This window comes from Salvelinus namaycush, unplaced genomic scaffold, assembly GCF_016432855.1.
Source record: "Salvelinus namaycush isolate Seneca unplaced genomic scaffold, SaNama_1.0 Scaffold182, whole genome shotgun sequence".
Taxonomy (NCBI): domain Eukaryota; kingdom Metazoa; phylum Chordata; class Actinopteri; order Salmoniformes; family Salmonidae; genus Salvelinus; species Salvelinus namaycush.
This window is the reverse complement of record NW_024058586.1, coordinates 176,648-196,882: the sequence shown is the minus strand read 5'-3', so window position 1 is coordinate 196,882 and position 20,235 is coordinate 176,648. Positions and strand designations below refer to the sequence as shown.

The 20,235-nt window shown below is 44.1% G+C and overlaps 1 protein-coding gene and 2 non-coding genes across 3 annotated transcripts; all 3 read right to left on the bottom strand.

Moving 5' to 3' along the window:
• Window positions 1–6,682: 6,682 nt before the first annotated feature.
• Window positions 6,683–19,612, bottom strand: rpl10 (ribosomal protein L10). The gene is made up of 6 exons (XM_038983684.1): window positions 19,454–19,612; window positions 11,798–11,856; window positions 8,864–8,971; window positions 8,500–8,638; window positions 7,721–7,883; window positions 6,683–6,959 (listed from the first exon to the last, which is right to left on the bottom strand). The coding sequence occupies exons 1-6, from the start codon at window positions 19,474–19,476 to the stop codon at window positions 6,804–6,806; spliced, it is 648 nt and encodes a 215-aa protein (XP_038839612.1). The 5' UTR covers window positions 19,477–19,612; the 3' UTR covers window positions 6,683–6,803.
• On the bottom strand, window positions 8,333–8,465 carry LOC120037704. The gene has a single exon (XR_005474847.1). It is a non-coding gene; the product is annotated as a small nucleolar RNA SNORA70 (small nucleolar RNA).
• LOC120037703 lies at window positions 11,142–11,274 on the bottom strand. The gene has a single exon (XR_005474846.1). It is a non-coding gene; the product is annotated as a small nucleolar RNA SNORA70 (small nucleolar RNA).
• Window positions 19,613–20,235: the final 623 nt, after the last annotated feature.

Below are 20,235 nucleotides of genomic sequence, written 5' to 3'. Positions count from 1 at the left end.
ACAACAGGTGTAGTAGACCTCACAGTGAAATGCGGGAATACAACAGGTGTAGTTAGGACCTCACAGTGAATGTTGAATACAACAGGTGTAGTAGAACTCACAGTGAAATGCTGAATACAACAGGTGTAGTAGACCTCACAGTGAAATGTTGAATACAACAGGTGTAGTAGACCTCACAGTGAAAATGGTGAATACACAGGTGTATAGACCTCACAGTGACATGCTTGATACAACAGGTGTAGTAGACTCACAGTGACATGCTGAATACAAAACAGGTGTAGTAGACTTACAGTGGAAATGCTGAAACAACAGGTGTAGTAGACCTTTACATTGAAATGCTGAATACAACAGGTGTAGTAGACCTCACAGTGAAATGCGAATTACAACAGGTGTAGTAGACATTACAGTGAAATGCTGAATACAAAGGTGTAGTAGACCTCACAGTGAATGCTGAATACAACAGGTGTAGTAGCCTCACAGTGAAATGCTGAATACAAAGTGTAGGTAGACCTCACAGTGAAATGCTGAATACAACAGGTGTAGGTAGACCTTACAGTGAAAGTTCTGGTAATACAACAGGTGTAGATAGACCTTACAGTGAATTGCTGAATACAACAGGTGTAGTAGACCTCACAGTGAAATGCTGAATACAACAGGTGTAGTAGACCTCACAGTGAAATGCTGAATACAACAGGTGTAGTAGACCTCACAGTGAAATGCTGAATACAACAGGTGTAGTAGACCTTACAGTGAAATGCTGAATACAACAGGTGTAGACCTTACAGTGAAATGCTGAATACAACAGGTGTAGTAGACCTCACAGTGAAATGCTGAATACAACAGGTGTAGTAGACCTCACAGTGAAATGCTGAATACAACAGGTGTAGTAGACCTCACAGTGAAATGCTGAATACAACAGGTGTAGGTAGACCTTACAGTGAAATGCTGAATACAACAGGTGTAGTAGACCTTACAGTGAAATGCTGAATACAACAGGTGTAGTAGACCTTAGTGAAATGCTGAATACAACAGGTGTAGTAGACCTCACAGTGAAATGCTGAATACAACAGGTGTAGTAGACCTCACAGTGAAATGCTGAATACAACAGGTGTAGTAGACCTTACAGTGAAATGCTGAATACAACAGGTGTAGTAGACCTTACAGTGAAATGCTGAATACAACAGGTGTAGTAGACCTCACAGTGAAATGCTGAATACAACAGGTGTAGTAGACCTTACAGTGAAATGCTGAATACAACAGGTGTAGACCTTACAGTGAAATGCTGAATGCAACAGGTGTAGTAGACCTGACAGTGAAATGCTGAATGCAACAGGTGTAGTAGACCTGACAGTGAAATGCTGAATGCAACAGGTGTAGTAGACCTGACAGTGAAATGCCGAATACAACAGGTGTAGTAGACCTCACAGTGAAATGCCGAATACAACAGGTGTAGTAGACCTCACAGTGAAATGCCGAATACAACAGGTGTAGTAGACCTTACAGTGAAATGCTGAATACAACAGGTGTAGTAGACCTTACAGTGAAATGCTGAATACAACAGGTGTAGTAGCCCTCACAGTGAAATGCTGAATACAACAGGTTTAGTAGCCCTCACAGTGAAATGCTGAATAGAACAGGTGTAGTAGCCCTCACAGTGAAATGCTGAATACAACAGGTGTAGGTAGACCTTACAGTGAAATGCTGAATACAACAGGTGTAGTAGACCTTACAGTGAAATGCTGAATACAACAGGTGTAGTAGACCTCACAGTGAAATGCTGAATACAACAGGTGTAGTAGACCTCACAGTGAAATGCTGAATACAACAGGTGTAGTAGACCTTACAGTGAAATGCTGAATACAACAGGTGTAGTAGACCTCACAGTGAAATGCTGAATACAACAGGTGTAGTAGACCTCACAGTGAAATGCCGAATACAACAGGTGTAGTAGACCTCACAGTGAAATGCTGAATACAACAGGTGTAGTAGACCTTACAGTGAAATGCTGAATACAACAGGTGTAGTAGACCTTACAGTGAAATGCCGAATACAACAGGTGTAGTAGACCTCACAGTGAAATGCCGAATACAACAGGTGTAGTAGACCTCACAGTGAAATGCCGAATACAACAGGTGTAGTAGACCTTACAGTGAAATGCTGAATACAACAGGTGTAGTAGACCTCACAGTGAAATGCTGAATACAACAGGTGTAGTAGACCTTACAGTGAAATGCTGAATACAACAGGTGTAGTAGACCTCACAGTGAAATGCTGAATACAACAGGTGTAGTAGACCTCACAGTGAAATGCTGAATACAACAGGTGTAGTAGACCTCACAGTGAAATGCTGAATACAACAGGTGTAGTAGACCTTACAGTGAAATGCTGAATACAACAGGTGTAGTAGACCTTACAGTGAAATGCTGAATACAACAGGTGTAGTAGACCTTACAGTGAAATGCTGAATACAACAGGTGTAGTAGACCTCACAGTGAAATGCTGAATACAACAGGTGTAGTAGACCTCACAGTGAAATGCTGAATACAACAGGTGTAGTAGACCTTACAGTGAAATGCTGAATACAACAGGTGTAGTAGACCTCACAGTGAAATGTTGAATACAACAGGTGTAGTAGACCTTACAGTGAAATGCTGAATACAACAGGTGTAGTAGACCTCACAGTGACATGCTGAATACAACAGGTGTAGTAGACCTCACAGTGAAATGTTGAATACAACAGGTGTAGTAGACCTTACAGTGAAATGCTGAATACAACAGGTGTAGTAGACCTTACAGTGAAATGCTGAATACAACAGGTGTAGTAGACCTCACAGTGAAATGCTGAATACAACAGGTGTAGTAGACCTCACAGTGAAATGCTGAATACAACAGGTGTAGTAGACCTTACAGTGAAATGCCGAATACAACAGGTGTAGTAGACCTCACAGTGAAATGCTGAATACAACAGGTGTAGTAGACCTCACAGTGAAATGCTGAATACAACAGGTGTAGTAGACCTCACAGTGAAATGCTGAATACAACAGGTGTAGTAGACCTCACAGTGAAATGCTGAATACAACAGGTGTAGTAGACCTCACAGTGAAATGCTGAATACAACAGGTGTAGTAGACCTCACAGTGAAATGCTGAATACAACAGGTGTAGTAGACCTCACAGTGAAATGCTGAATACAACAGGTGTAGTAGACCTTACAGTGAAATGCCGAATACAACAGGTGTAGTAGACCTTACAGTGAAATGCCGAATACAACAGGTGTAGTAGACCTTACAGTGAAATGCTGAATACAACAGGTGTAGTAGACCTTACAGTGAAATGCTGAATACAACAGGTGTAGTAGACCTTACAGTGAAATGCTGAATACAACAGGTGTAGTAGACCTTACAGTGAAATGCTGAATACAACAGGTGTAGTAGACCTCACAGTGAAATGCTGAATACAACAGGTGTAGTAGACCTTACAGTGAAATGCTGAATACAACAGGTGTAGTAGACCTCACAGTGAAATGCTGAATACAACAGGTGTAGTAGACCTCACAGTGAAATGCTGAATACAACAGGTGTAGTAGACCTTACAGTGAAATGCTGAATACAACAGGTGTAGTAGACCTTACAGTGAAATGCCGAATACAACAGGTGTAGTAGACCTTACAGTGAAATGCTGAATACAACAGGTGTAGTAGACCTTACAGTGAAATGCTGAATACAACAGGTGTAGTAGACCTCACAGTGACATGCTGAATACAACAGGTGTAGTAGACCTCACAGTGAAATGCTGAATACAACAGGTGTAGTAGACCTCACAGTGAAATGCTGAATACAACAGGTGTAGTAGACCTCACAGTGAAATGCTGAATACAACAGGTGTAGTAGACCTTACAGTGAAATGCTGAATACAACAGGTGTAGTAGACCTCACAGTGAAATGCTGAATACAACAGGTGTAGTAGACCTTACAGTGAAATGCTGAATACAACAGGTGTAGTAGACCTTACAGTGAAATGCCGAATACAACAGGTGTAGTAGACCTTACAGTGAAATGCCGAATACAACAGGTGTAGTAGACCTTACAGTGAAATGCTGAATACAACAGGTGTAGTAGACCTCACAGTGAAATGCTGAATACAACAGGTGTAGTAGACCTTACAGTGAAATGCTGAATACAACAGGTGTAGGTAGACCTTACAGTGAAATGCTGAATACAACAGGTGTAGTAGACCTTACAGTGAAATGCTGAATACAACAGGTGTAGTAGACCTCACAGTGAAATGCTGAATACAACAGATGTAGTAGACCTCACAGTGAAATGCTGAATACAACAGGTGTAGTAGACCTTACAGTGAAATGCTGAATAAAACAGGTGTAGTAGACCTTACAGTGAAATGCTGAATACAACAGGTGTAGTAGACCTCACAGTGAAATGCTGACTGACAAGCCCTTAACCAACAATGTAGTTAAGAAAGTAAAAAATAAAAGTAACAAATAATTGAAGAGCAGCTGAAAAATAACAATAGCGAAGCTATATACAGGGTGTACCGGTACAGAGGACATTTCTGAAATGAATTTCCCAATTCAACCCCACAACTACTTCAAGGTCTCAGAGCGAGTGACTTCCCCGATTGAAACGCTATTAGCGCGCACCACCGCTAACTAGCTAGCCATTTCACAGCGGTTACACTAGCAACACATATCTCTGAATTTTCCCTATTTAGGTGGCAGCTATGGGCTTACACATTAATAAAGGGAGTTCCCCCAATAAATTACAACATGATCCATTGACTTTTTATCGTGTTAATCTTTGACTGTTGCTAAACAACCCGTCTATAATGCCCTTACGCAGTGTGTCATCTTCAGTCCCGTTACTGAACAGACAAGTGCAGCGTTTGTAACGCAAGATGGAGCCCTTTAGTCAGAGATCACAATTATTTGGGGAGCTTGCAAAGTGACCTTTTCATTCAAGACAGGATACATATTTTGTTTCAGGTGATAGCAGGTAGTTTAATTACTTTTTCCTCCAACTTTATAGCAAGCCAATGTTCATATTCTGTGGTTTGGTAACTTCCTGTTCTTTGACAGACTGGCTGGATTGAAGACGAAAAGTTTCAAAACTGAAAGTATGAGGCGTCCGTCATGCATTTCAACCACAGGGGGACGTTGCGCTTCCACGCTTGACGTGCCCATTGAAATGCACATCCGACGCAACGCAACAAGTGCTTATGGGTAATGTAAATCAGGCTAAATAAATGTAGCTCTGCCCTGAATAACGGGTCGCCACTGAGTACTACTATCCAAAATGAGAACTGGCTGTTTTAATTTCTCATGTCACGGCTCTTCTAAAGCGCTCTGGACCAGAGGCTCTGGTTGAAACTTTAAGCCATTTTGGCAATAATACGTGTCGCATACCAGTTTGCAAACAATGAAAAAAAATATATATACATTTTTATTTAACCTTCACTTAACTAGGCAGGTCAGTTAAGAACAAATTCTTATTTACAATGACTGCCTACACCGACCAAACTCGGACGGCGCTGGGCCGATTGTGCGCCACCCTGTGGGATAATCATTGAGGTTATGTCCTCCTTGCGCCATGATTGGCTCAATGTTCTGTCATTCATGGGGACATTACCTAATTGCGAAATCTATGGAGAGCTCAAATTCAAGCCCCTTGGGTACTGCAATAGAGTTCCCAGTGGTCTTGGAAGCACTATAAATCCAGAAAATGACAATTTCCCCACCAGGACCGCCACCTTCCTGTACAATTGAGCACAAATGTTGTGTATGCTGCTGCATAAATTATGTAATATGCCAGGGAGATGTGTATAATGTAGAAATTATGTAATATGCCAGGGAGATGTGTATAATGTAGCTAAGAAAATAATGGTTAGTGTATATTGTGTAGTAAGCTGTTAGGGTGAGGCACATGGGCTACTAATAATTTGGTCCATTTCCCCTCATAACTCAGCCCACAGTTCTGACTTGGCAGTGCACATGTAGCCTGTTTTAGACAAAAGTAATATTTGAATAGTGTAAGAGCTTTCATTGTCTGCTTATATGCCCCCCTTTAGCCTACAGTTCTGACTTGGTGTACAGGGAGTAAACTAAGAATGGCCCATGTTCTGAATTCAGTTAGTGCACTGTCAAATAGCCACCTACGCTTGCTCATTGTCTTAATCTAAATTACCGGGTGCCTCTTATTCACTCGTCATCCCCTTATGCCATAGTTTATACATATCAATTGTCAATAGAAACCACATTTGTTTAAGTCAGCCATATCAGCTATGTTTATTAAAAGACAGTAAATGAGGCTGAATGAACTGTTTCGCTGCCAGACAAGGCTCCGCTGATAACAGTACGGATTCACCCAATGGTGCTGAAAAGAAATCTCTGCTGTTCGGACAGATTTATGTAGGCCCGGTTATAGTGCAATGTTAATAAATGTAGTGGCTTGCTGGCACACAGCCCAACTTGTTTTGGGACGAGTTTGCCCCAAGATGTACATGCTAAAATCACCATCGGCAGTACTTCAATGTACAATACTGGTGTTCCTAGTTAATATTTCAGTTAAAGATACATTTGCTCATTATGAAGTTCTACCCCTTTACTCACCTTGCCCAAGTCAACCCCTCATCTGAAGTCAGAATCAGCAGTGAAAGGCACAACAATGAGACCCAGGTCAGTTTAATCTTTATTGGCTGACTATTCAGATGTATTTATTCACCATGTCTGACCTCTCGTGAAGCTGGGGACCAGACATCCTATGGGATGTTAAAAGCATGTCTAGTCAGTGTCTAGATGGCGTGAATCTTCTTCCAGCGAGCCAGAGGGCCCGTCGAGGGGATGTATTTCACCCCACAGCCATCAGGAATCACACGCTTTTCAGCCATCATTTGATCAAAGTCCACGGCGTTGAACTTAGTGAAGCCGTACTTCTTAGACATGTGGATCTGAGGGAGGGAGGGAGAGGTGAGTGATCAGAGGTCCTCTACAGACAGTAATGTTTCTCAGTGTGTAAAGGAACGTGGACCGTAGACGTTTAAAACCCCCAGAGTCAGAAATATAATTAGCATAAAACTATCCATAAAACTCTGCCAGTAAGCTAGAGATCTTTGCATTGGACGAGTCTCAATCCACCGCGTCTGCCGATGTCACACTTACGCATCTGCGGTGAAAGGTGGCATAGCTAGAGCGTTGTTTGTCAGACCATGAGACAAACTTGAAAATCAGACTCCTCAAAAAACCTCTAACATATGAACGGTTTGGCTACAAACTATTATGACCTGGATGGAAAGGAGACTCTCAGTGGTGTTCTCCGTTTACGCTAAAACCTCAAGTGTCTTGGACTTCTCCGAAGTCATTAGAGCTGATCTGCCAACTTGTATCTGTTGAGTCCAAACCGTTTGGGCTACACTATGATGACCCCTCTGGAAAGGTGAGTCTCAATGTTGGTTGTTTTGTGGCCCCCAGGCTGCAAGACTCACCTGAAGGTACAACACAATTATGGAGGTATATGTGAAGACTGTTTAGTGCCAAAAATAGGAGGTTAAATATGTTGTTTTTAAATCGGATCTTTCTTCCGTCTCTCAGATATAGGACAGACACTTCAGAACTTTTGGGGACCCATCGGTTGTAGTGAATCTGTTATTCAATGTATTTATATCACATTTGATCAGTTATCCCCAGTGTGTTGTGTGTCCGAGTGAGTTACCTTCTGGCGTCCGGGGAACTTGAACTTGGCTCTGCGTAGAGCCTCGATGATGTGCTCCTTGTTGCTGGCCTTGGTGCGGACAGACATGATCACCTGACCGATTCTAACACGGGCCACGGTGCCCAGGGGTTTCCCGAACGCACCACGCATCCCCGTCTGGAGCCTAGAAACACAGAAAAACGTTTCATTGACGCACAGACAGAACACATTTAATTATGGGACGACACATTTAATGTTCTTGGACACGTGGAATGAGTCTAATGAAGGTCACCAACTAGAAAAAGTGCAGTACAGCAAGAAATTAGCAAATAGCAACATTTTGCCAACTTCTAAAACAGTAATCCCACCACCCACAGAACTGTTTTTAATTAAATCTGAGGGGTAGTTTCCTACTTGCTTTTCGACTCAGAAAAGGTTGTTGACCTCTGTACAACGTAGTTCACTACTGTTGACCAGAGGCCTATTTGCTGGTCATGGACATGTAGCAGCACCTTGTCCATATTACCAGCCTGCCCATACCAGCTGACAGAGGCAGAGCAGTATCTAGCCAGCGTCCTGGTCTACAATCCCCAGTCAGCCCTGGTCTGACACACAGCAGCATCAGTTGTAAAGTGTTGTCTCAGCGGTCCCTTAAAGGGGCCAGCACCTCCCAGCTGGCCTCATACACAACCACAGAGTCACTGTCTGCAGCCATTGCACACCAGAACCGCACTGCAGCGGGACGGGTCGGCTTAATAAGCTGCAGGTGTGTTTTAGGAGTTTAGAACAGCGTGCTGTACCTGTCAGCCCCGGCACAGGACAACATCTTGTTGATACGGATGACATGGAAGGGGTGCAGGCGGACCCGGATGTGGAAGCCGTCTTTCCCACAAGTCTTCACCATGTACTTGTTGGCACAGATACGGGCTGCCTCCAGAGCTAGAGGAGAGACGGGAGAGTTAACACAGGCCGCCCCCAGAGGAGAGACGGGAGAGTTAACACGGGCCGCCCCCAGAGGAGAGGGATGAGGGGAAGAGCTAGAGATATAGAAAGTAGATTTAATACGAAACGGCGATCTGACCTTGCATTTCAGAAGACAGTACATGTGTAACATTGTCAATGAGTGAGTGTGTCAGCTGACTGTCTCCAGAGACGCCCCCTCACCTTCAGATGACAGCTGCTCGTACTCGTCAGAGACCATGTGACCACACAGAGGGAACTCATCCACCCTGGCCTTCTTCCTGCCCAGGTCAAAGATCCTGATCTTAGGATCTACAGAGGTAAACAACAGGAGAGAGTTTACACTAGTTAATGTTGGTTTCAATGTCTTTAAAAAAAGGTGCACTATGCAAGAAATCACTCAATTTCCTGTTTGCTACAAGTCTATGAGTTCACCTAATTTCACTTGGTGACTAAACTAAAGTAGAGCAGGGTTTCCCAAACTCGGGCCTGGCCCCACCCGGTGCACGCTTTGTTCCCCCCCCCCCGCAGCACTACACAGCGGATGCAAATAAAAGCTTAATGAGTTGTTTTGTGAATCAGCTGTGTAGTGCCAGGGGCATAATCCAAAACGCACCTTCAGGACCACGTTAGGAAAACCCCGGTGTAGAGAATCATTGTAGCATCTGAACCACTGTGAAATATATTTTACCTAACCAAAAATATTGTATTTTCAGCTGGTGTACAAAACCAAAAGACCCAAAAACTTAAAAGGCATAGAAATAAATCAGCCCCTTCTTATACCTGGTTTCAACGAGTGACATCTACACCGAGTAAAAATATAAAAACGCAACAATTCAGGCAATTAAAATCCATTAATTCAGCCTTTATGGATTTCACGTGACTGGGTCTATCGGTTCGTCACAGATACCCCCCCCCAAAATTTTTTTTAAACAGGGGCGTGGATCAGAGAACCAGTCAGTATCTGGTGTGACCACCATTTGCCTCATACAGCGCAACACATCTCCTTCGCATAGAGCTGATCAGGCTGTTGATTGTGGCCTGTGGAATGTTGTCCCACTTCAATGGCTGTCAAAAGTGGCTGGATATTGGCAGGAACTGGAACACACCGTTGTAAATATTGAGCCAGAGCATCCCAAACATGCTTAATGGGTGACATGTCTGGTAGGTATGCAGGCCATGGAAGAACTGGGACATTTTCAGCTTCTAGGAATAGTGTACGGATCCTTGTGACATGACAACCACTTGACCAAAATGCAATTGTGTTTAGTTGTCCGTAGCTTATCCCTGCCCATACCGTAACCCCACTGCGAGGAACTCTTCACAACGTTGACATCAGCAAACCACTCGCCCACACACCGTCTACCCGGTACAGTTGAAACCGGGATTCATCTGTGAAGAGCACACTTCTCCAGCGTGTCAGCGGCCATCGAAGAAGAGCATTTGCCCACTGAAGTCGGTTACGACACCAAACGGCAGTCAGGTCAAGACCCTGGTTACGACGCCAAACGGCAGTCAGGTCAAGACCCTGGTTACGACGCCAAACTGCAGTCAGGTCAAGACCCTGGTTACGACGCCGAACTGCAGTCAGGTCAAGACCCTGGTGAGGACGCCGAACTGCAGTCAGGTCAAGACCCTGGTGAGGACGCCGAACTGCAGTCAGGTCAAGACCCTGGTGAGGACGCCGAACTGCAGTCAGGTCAAGACCCTGGTGAGGACGCCGAACTGCAGTCAGGTCAAGACGCCGGTGAGGACAACGAGCACAGCTTCCCGAGACGTTTGTGCAGAAGTTCTTTGGATGAGCAAACCCACAGCTGTCCGGGTGGCTGGTCTCAGACGATCACGTAGGTGAAGCCGGCTGTGGGGTCCTGGGCCTGCGTGGTTACATATGGTCTGCAGTTGAGGCCCGGTTGGACGTACTGACAATTTCTAAAACTACGTTGTAGGCGGCTTATGGTAGAGAAATGTACATTTTACAGAAATGTACAAATTCTCTGGCAACAGCTATGGTTGACATTCCTGCAGTCAGCATGCCAATTGCACGCTCCCTCAAAGCTTGAGACATCTGTGACATTGTGTTGTGTGACAAAACTGCACATTTTAAAGCGGTCTTTTATTGTCCCCAGTACAAGGTGCACCTGTGTAATGATCCTGCTGTTTAATCAGCTTCTTGATATGCCACGCCTTTCAGTTGGATGGATACTTGTGGCAAAGGAAAAATTCTCACTAACAGGGATGTAAACAAATTTGTGCACAAAATTGAGAGAAATACATTTGTGCTTTTGGAAAGTTGCTGGGATCTGTTATTTCAGCTCATGAAAACACAGAACCAACAATTTACAAGTTGTGTTTACATTTTTGTCCAGTATATAAGTCACTTCTGTGAAATTGGGACTGGTCACTCAAAAAGGTTACATATTACAGCTGTAAGTGACCAAGTAGACAACAGAGTTAACTAGCTACACCCTCAGTAGTTGTAAAGTGTTGTCTCAGCGGTCCCTTAAAGGGGCCAGCACCTCCCAGCTGGCCTCATACACAACCACAGAGTCACTGTCTGCAGCCATTGCACACCAGAACCGCACTGCAGCGGGACTGGTCGGCTTAATAAGCTGCAGTTAAGAACACTTATGTTCCCGTTTAGTATTTATTAGATTCCTCATTAGCTGCTGCAACAGCTACTCTTCCTGGGGTCAAACAGGAATAAACAATGACATAAAACGCAACAGCCTCCATCAAATAAAAAAACATTACAAATGTACAACACAACGGGTGTATTACTAGAGTGTGTCTTCACAGTCCGTGTTGTCCTGAGAGGTATGAGTATTTTATCTAATTTTACTGCTTTACTTGATGAGGAATAGAGTTCCACATAGTACTGTGAGTTTCCTAGCCTCTGTTCTAAATTGTGAAGAGACCCCTGGTGGCATGTCTTGTGGGGTACGTATGGGTGTCTGAGCTGAGCCATTTCAACAGTTCGGTGCCTTCAACACATCTCAAAGACTAGTGATGCAGTCAATTTAGCATGCAATTGACATTGGCCCTTAAATGTACACTGAAGGCTAACTGCTCTGTTCTGGGCCAACTGAAATGAGCTTGTTTGAGTGGGAATAACCTCAAGGTAAAGGAGAGAGAACTTACCAGGCACACCGCGACAGAAACGGGATTTGGGGTAGGGCTTGTTCTTGCAGTAGCGGTAGCTGAGGAAGAGACAGATGGTTAAATCTAACAATTATCTGCCGACCAGCTACAGTAACTGCTCGTAGCTAACCGACCAGCTACAGTAACTGCTCGTAGCTAACCGACCAGCTACAGTAACTGCTCGTAGCTAACCGACCAGCTACAGTAACTGCTCGTAGCTAACAGACCAGCTACAGTAACTGCTCGTAGCTAACCGACCAGCTACAGTAACTGCTCGTAGCTAACCGACCAGCTACAGTAACTGCTCGTAGCTAACCGACCAGCTACAGTAACTGCTCGTAGCTAACCGACCAGCTACAGTAACTGCTCGTAGCTAACCGACCAGCTACAGTAACTGCTCGTAGCTAACCGACCAGCTACAGTAACTGCTCGTAGCTAACCGACCAGCTACAGTAACTGCTCGTAGCTAACCGACCAGCTACAGTAACTGCTCGTAGCTAACCGACCAGCTACAGTAACTGCTCGTAGCTAACCGACCAGCTACAGTAACTGCTCGTAGCTAACCGACCAGCTACAGTAACTGCTCGTAGCTAACCGACCAGCTACAGTAACTGCTCGTAGCTAACCGACCAGCTACAGTAACTGCTCGTAGCTAACCGACCAGCTACAGTAACTGCTCGTAGCTAACCGACCAGCTACAGTAACTGCTCGTAGCTAACCGACCAGCTACAGTAACTGCTCGTAGCTAACCGACCAGCTACAGTAACTGCTCGTAGCTAACCGACCAGCTACAGTAACTGCTCGTAGCTAACCGACCAGCTACAGTAACTGCTCGTAGCTAACCGACCAGCTACAGTAACTGCTCGTAGCTAACCGACCAGCTACAGTAACTGCTCGTAGCTAACCGACCAGCTACAGTAACTGCTCGTAGCTAACCGACCAGCTACAGTAACTGCTCGTAGCTAACCGACCAGCTACAGTAACTGCTCGTAGCTAACCGACCAGCTACAGTAACTGCTCGTAGCTAACCGACCAGCTACAGTAACTGCTCGTAGCTAACCGACCAGCTACAGTAACTGCTCGTAGCTAACCGACCAGCTACAGTAACTGCTCGTAGCTAACCGACCAGCTACAGTAACTGCTCGTAGCTAACCGACCAGCTACAGTAACTGCTCGTAGCTAACCGACCAGCTACAGTAACTGCTCGTAGCTAACCGACCAGCTACAGTAACTGCTCGTAGCTAACCGACCAGCTACAGTAACTGCTCGTAGCTAACCGACCAGCTACAGTAACTGCTCGTAGCTAACCGACCAGCTACAGTAACTGCTCGTAGCTAACCGACCAGCTACAGTAACTGCTCGTAGCTAACCGACCAGCTACAGTAACTGCTCGTAGCTAACCGACCAGCTACAGTAACTGCTCGTAGCTAACCGACCAGCTACAGTAACTGCTCGTAGCTAACCGACCAGCTACAGTAACTGCTCGTAGCTAACAGACCAGCTACAGTAACTGCTCGTAGCTAACAGACCAGCTACAGTAACTGCTCGTAGCTAACAGACCAGCTACAGTAACTGCTCGTAGCTAACAGACCAGCTACAGTAACTGCTCGTAGCTAACAGACCAGCTACAGTAACTGCTCGTAGCTAACAGACCAGCTACAGTAACTGCTCGTAGCTAACAGACCAGCTACAGTAACTGCTCGTAGCTAACAGACCAGCTACAGTAACTGCTCGTAGCTAACAGACCAGCTACAGTAACTGCTCGTAGCTAACAGACCAGCTACAGTAACTGCTCGTAGCTAACAGACCAGCTACAGTAACTGCTCGTAGCTAACAGACCAGCTACAGTAACTGCTCGTAGCTAACAGACCAGCTACAGTAACTGCTCGTAGCTAACAGACCAGCTACAGTAACTGCTCGTAGCTAACAGACCAGCTACAGTAACTGCTCGTAGCTAACAGACCAGCTACAGTAACTGCTCGTAGCTAACAGACCAGCTACAGTAACTGCTCGTAGCTAACAGACCAGCTACAGTAACTGCTCGTAGCTAACAGACCAGCTACAGTAACTGCTCGTAGCTAACAGACCAGCTACAGTAACTGCTCGTAGCTAACAGACCAGCTACAGTAACTGCTCGTAGCTAACAGACCAGCTACAGTAACTGCTCGTAGCTAACAGACCAGCTACAGTAACTGCTCGTAGCTAACAGACCAGCTACAGTAACTGCTCGTAGCTAACAGACCAGCTACAGTAACTGCTCGTAGCTAACAGACCAGCTACAGTAACTGCTCGTAGCTAACAGACCAGCTACAGTAACTGCTCGTAGCTAACAGACCAGCTACAGTAACTGCTCGTAGCTAACAGACCAGCTACAGTAACTGCTCGTAGCTAACAGACCAGCTACAGTAACTGCTCGTAGCTAACAGACCAGCTACAGTAACTGCTCGTAGCTAACAGACCAGCTACAGTAACTGCTCGTAGCTAACAGACCAGCTACAGTAACTGCTCGTAGCTAACAGACCAGCTACAGTAACTGCTCGTAGCTAACAGACCAGCTACAGTAACTGCTCGTAGCTAACAGACCAGCTACAGTAACTGCTCGTAGCTAACAGACTAGCTACAGTAACTGCTCGTAGCTAACAGACTAGCTACAGTAACTGCTCGTAGCTAACAGACTAGCTACAGTAACTGCTCGTAGCTAACAGACCAGCTACAGTAACTGCTCGTAGCTAACAGACTAGCTACAGTAACTGCTCGTAGCTAACAGACCAGCTACAGTAACTGCTCGTAGCTAACAGACTAGCTACAGTAACTGCTCGTAGCACTAATACAGTTGGGTTGGTCAAGTGGTTGTCAGATACTTTAACATTCAACGAAAATGCTAACCATGTAGGAGTGATCAGAGGTTCTCCGAAGACCGCCATGTTTATTAGTGTGTAAAGGAAATCTAACTTGTCAGCATGTTGCCTCAGAGGTCCCTTAAAATGTGCCAGCACCTCCCAGCTGGCCTCATATACAACCACAGAGTCACTGTCCGCACTACAAGGGTTAGGCGATGTCAACCTCTGTCCAATCGTGATTAAATACCCATAAAACATTGATATACAAAGGCGGCGCCCCCTATTGGCCAACCTCACAAAAAGTAAAATGGAAGAAACGCTGCTAAAAGGACTGCTGGCGTAAACAAATACAGGAGACGAGGGGAACCATGACAATATATTTCAGCCACCAAAAGAAAAGTTGCCTATTCCTCTCTACAGCAAGAAAAGTGTTGACACACAAGATAGCATCACTGGCTGCGCGCCCTGTGATTGGTTGAAAAGCCCGGCTGCAGAGGACAACTCCACGCTCCCCAGAAGAGGATAATCTTCCTCTTATTAGACCTAGACTACAACGTGTTGGTAGGTTAAATATACACGGTCAATAATAGGCTATGGAAATAGGCTCTACACATTTCCTTCATAAGCTTTGCTCAGCTCAAAGTTCCCTTTTGACTTACATTTACATTTAAGTCATTTAGCAGACGCTCTTATCCAGAGCGACTTACATTCCATCTTGATATCGGTCGCTCTATTTCCCTTCATGCCTGTAAAAGTTGTCCTTTCAAATAAAGTTGTGATAAAGAATCACCTATAGACAGACTCAGTTGTTCCCATTTGAAAGCTGAAACTTTATGACATTAAAACACTATTTAATAATACATGTATTTTATACAAAGCGACTAATGCGTGTATAATACATTACATATGGGTGGTCCCGGGAATCGAACCCACTACCCTGGTATTACAAGCACCATTATCTACCATCTGAGCGACAAAGAAACTCCATAACTAAAAACTTGTCTTAAAGGAGTATTTTACAACTTGATTTGAGATGTTTCCTCGGCTTGAAAGTAGTCTACGGGCCGGGAGAAACTAATCCACGGTTCAGCTCTTTAAACAGCCACTAGAAACTTCCGCTGACCGTAGCCACCACAAGCTAACAATGGAAGTGATGTGAACATTTTTAAAGAGCCCAAATCACCTGAAATATCCATATATATAGTTTGATGTAACTTGGACAAACAAAAAAAACATGCCCCCATCACTATAACTTGTGGTGGCTAAAGTTTGTAGTGACTGTTTAAAGAAAACCGAACCATTGATTAGTTTCTCCTGGACCAGACTACTTTCAAGGTGAGGAAACATCTAACATTAAGTAGTAAAAGTGACACACTCCTTTAATGCTTTTGATATGCTATTTTAATTAGTAGGATTTGGCTTTTGGCCGTTTGGTTCAAAACTGCAAGGAGGGGGCATCATTTATTTTAGATGAATCTTTGCTCAACTAAGGTTTGTGGTAAACTATTCCTTAGATTTCCCCATGTTTCCATGTTTCTATTGTTTGTTCTACCCGATTGCCTTAGGCCTACCATGTTCTTAGGTTACTCAAAACTGAACTTCAGCCGTTAAATTCATTGTTCATGAAGTACCGAGGGAGGGAGGAAGCCAGCAGGCATAAAAACTGAAGTCATTCAGAAGAAACAGATATGACTAAAATGGGGGTTTTAAAATGGACTGGATTGTCCACTATAAAAACATTAAATGGGCTTCAGCTACATGGAACCGGGAAACCTTTTGGGCTGCTTTGGTAAAAATCTCAACTCAGTCTACTTTACTCTCTTGCATTCTGTAAACTGTTTAACATTTATAGAGAGAGGTTATGCAGGCTATAAAGGAGAGAGGTTATGCAGGCTATAAAGGAGAGAGGTTATGCAGGCTATAAAGGAGAGAGGTTATGCAGGCTATAAAGGACTACGTCACTCAGCTCTTTACTGTGTGGTTCCAGTCAAGTTAAACTATACATTGACCATCACTTCACAACGTAGTAACCATTAACGACAGCGGTCAATCTGATACGTAATATCACCCAACCCTAGTCGGCAGCCACTGCACACTAGAGCCACACTGGTTTAATAAGCTGCAGGGGTGACCACGACTAAAAACAGCTTCTATCTCAAGGCCATCAGACTTAAATAACCATCACTAGCCAGCCTCCACCCAGTACCCTGCCATTAACTTAGTCACGGTCACTAGCCAGCCTCCACCCAGTACCCTGCCATTAACTTAGTCACGGTCACTAGCCAGCCTCCACCCAGTACCCTGCCATTAACTTAGTCACGGTCACTAGCCAGCTACCACCCAGTTACTCAACTCTGCACCGTAGATGCTGCTGCCCAATGTACATAGAATCACTGGTCACTATAATGTTTACATACCGTTTTACCCACTTCATATGTATATTCACTATTCTAGTCAATGCCATCCTATTCAACCATTGCTGTGTGTATATACACACACACCATTCTATCCTACGTTCTCTTCAGATAGACATTATGGATATAGTACACATCCCATCCCTCCTTACAAACATACACATCGCCTTCGGAAAGTATTCAGACCCCTTGACTTTCCCACATTGTTAGGTTACAACCTTATTCTAAAATTGTTTCCTCCCCAATCTACACACATACCCTCATAATGACAAAGCAAAAACATGTACAAATGTATGTAAACTGAAATATGACTTTTACATAAATACTCAGACCCTTCAGTACTTTGTTGAAGCACCTTTGTCAGCTATTACAGCCTCAAGTCTTCTTGGGTATGACAAGATTTGCACACCTTTATTTGGGGAGTTTCTCCCCTTCTCTGTAGATCCTCTCAAGCTCTGTCAGGTTGGATGGGGAGCGTTGCTGCACAGCTATTTTCAGGTCTCTCCAGAGATGTTCGATCGGGTTCAAGTCCGGGCTCTGGCTGGACATTCAGAGACTTGTCCTGAAGCCACTCCTGTGTTCTCTTGACTGTGTGCTTAGGGCCGTTGTCCTGTTGGAAGGTGAACCGTTGCCCCAGTTTGAGGTCCTGAGCACTCTGGAACAGGTTTTCATCAAGGATCTCTGTACTCAGTCCGTTCATCTTTGACTCGATCCTGACTAGTCTCCCAGTCACTGCCGCTTAAAAACATCCCCACAGCATGCTTCTGCCACCACCATGCTTCACCATAGGGATGGTGCCAGGTTTCCTCCAGACGTGACACTTTGCATTCAGGCCAAAGAGTTCAATCCTGGTTTCATCAGACCAGAGAATCTTGTTTCTCATTGTCTGCGAGTCTTTTAGGTGCCTTTTGACAAACTCCAAGCGGGCTGTCATGTTCCATTTACTGAGGAGTGGCTTCCGTCTGGCCACTCTACCATAAAGGCATGATTAGTGGAGTGCTGCAGAGATGGTTGTCCTTCTGGACGGTTCTCCCATCTACACAGAGGAACTGTGGAGCTCTGCCAGAGTGAACATTGGCCCTTCTCCCCCAATTGCTGTTTGGCCACGTGGCCAGCTCTAGAAAGTCTTGGTGGCACCAAACTTCTTCCATTTAAGAATGATGGAGGTCACAATTCCTTAGACCTCATGGCTTGGTTTTTGCTCTGTCAACTGTGGGACCTTAAATAGACAGGTGTGCCTTTACAAATCATGTCCAATCAATTGAATTTACCACAGGTGGACTCCAATTAAGATGTAGAAACCTCAAGGATGATCAAAGGAAACAGGATGCACCTGAGCTCAATTGAGTCCCATAGCAAAGGGTACGAATACCTGTATATAAGGTATCTGTTCTTCATTAATTTGCTAATTTCTAAAAATCTGTATTTTCTTTGTCATTATGGGGTATTGTATGTTGATCCCCCCCAACCCATTTTAGATTAAGGCTGTAGCGTAACAAAATGTGGAAAAAGTGAAGGGGGCTGAATACTGTCAATGCACCGTATATCCATCACTGTATCTACACTACACATCAACCACAACCCTTCAGGATAGCGCTCACTGGCCTGGGAGACATGTTCATATAAAAACTATCCTCTTTCTATCATAACGTTTTATCCCAGCTTGCCTTTATTTTTTATTTAATTACATTTTTTAGTAACTTAGCAGACACTTATCCAGAGCGACTTGGTCATTGCATTCAAGTGTAATAGTGTCTAAGCAGTCTCTCGTCCTGTATCTCTCTGTAGAGATAAGTGGATAAGGACCAGGAAGTTGCCTGTAGTGTGGAAACACACAGCTCGTTTAACTATTTCTACATTCCATTCTTTTAGATGTGTGTATTGTTAGATATTACTGCACAGTTGGAGCTAGGAAAACAAATACTTTCGCTACACCCACAACATCTAAATATGTATGTAAATGAGATCCTAAGGATGTTTAGACTTTCACGTATCTTTATTCTGTACAGTAAACCTCATTATGCTGTGTAATGTGTACCAATAATCACAGACTAACGTAATAACCAATAAACTCCATAATAAGTATGTTGATCTACCCACAAGTTGCAATGGCTAGTTATGCTACCTAATGCCATTAGCAGTGTTACCCTTCTAATCCGGCTAGCTACAATAGCTAGGTGAATGACAGGCCTGTAGACATCGCTAACAGTGTGTAACATGGCATCAAGCAAGCTAGTTGAATGAAACCACACAAATTGACGTTACGGCATATAAATAATTTGACATCAACCCTGCGAATGTAGCTAGCTAATTACTGCACATGGTGCAGACACATCCACCATTTTGTATTTTCACCCAGTGTCAGACTTTATTTGAGCTAAAACCATGACAAAAACACTCACCATCGGGCTGGCCGGCGACCCATTTCTGCGATCTGTTAAAATAACACAAACACTTATTACGAATGGAAAGTAGCTAGGGTCCTAGAATGGAAAAATACATTATTTTCTATACTTTTTAGAAGAGCGGCAGAGACCACGATGTCACCGTGTACTCACCGAATGGAGGAAAGGAAGTTAGACAGACTTCCGCTGCGTCATATGGGTGGGTTCGGGTGGAGAAAGTATATGGTAAAAACATGCCTCTTTTATTTTTGATTTGTGTAAGGACTTTTGTAATCACACGTGAATTATGGTTAGTAATCGTAAATGTTTTATTGAATATTTTGTCTGTAAAATTTCCTCCGCAACAACTAGCCAACCGTGGAGCATCTTGGGAAGAGTAGTTTTACCAAAGAGATTTATAATTAACCCAAGATCGTTCATCTCTGTCGTTTACAGTAGGAGCGAATTAAGCATAGTCGGCAGAACAAGCCAGGTGGGCAAAGCCAAGCCTTGCATAATAAATACAAATACAATATAAATATTGGCACATTATAGCATTTATTTGCATAGTTCCGTTAAGGATCGCCTCCTCTGTGAAGTGCGAGTGTGCACAAACTCAATTCGACCTTGCACTCCGAAACAATTTTTTTTTTTTTTTACTTTAGCAAAGCGTCAAGTCTCTAAAACTTCGTGCACTGTATTCGTAAGAGATTCTTGTTTTGGGAACAGAACACCGAGATCATATGTTTCATCAATGAGAAAACTGGCAGAATGTCGGACACAGTTTCAACAAGTTCCAT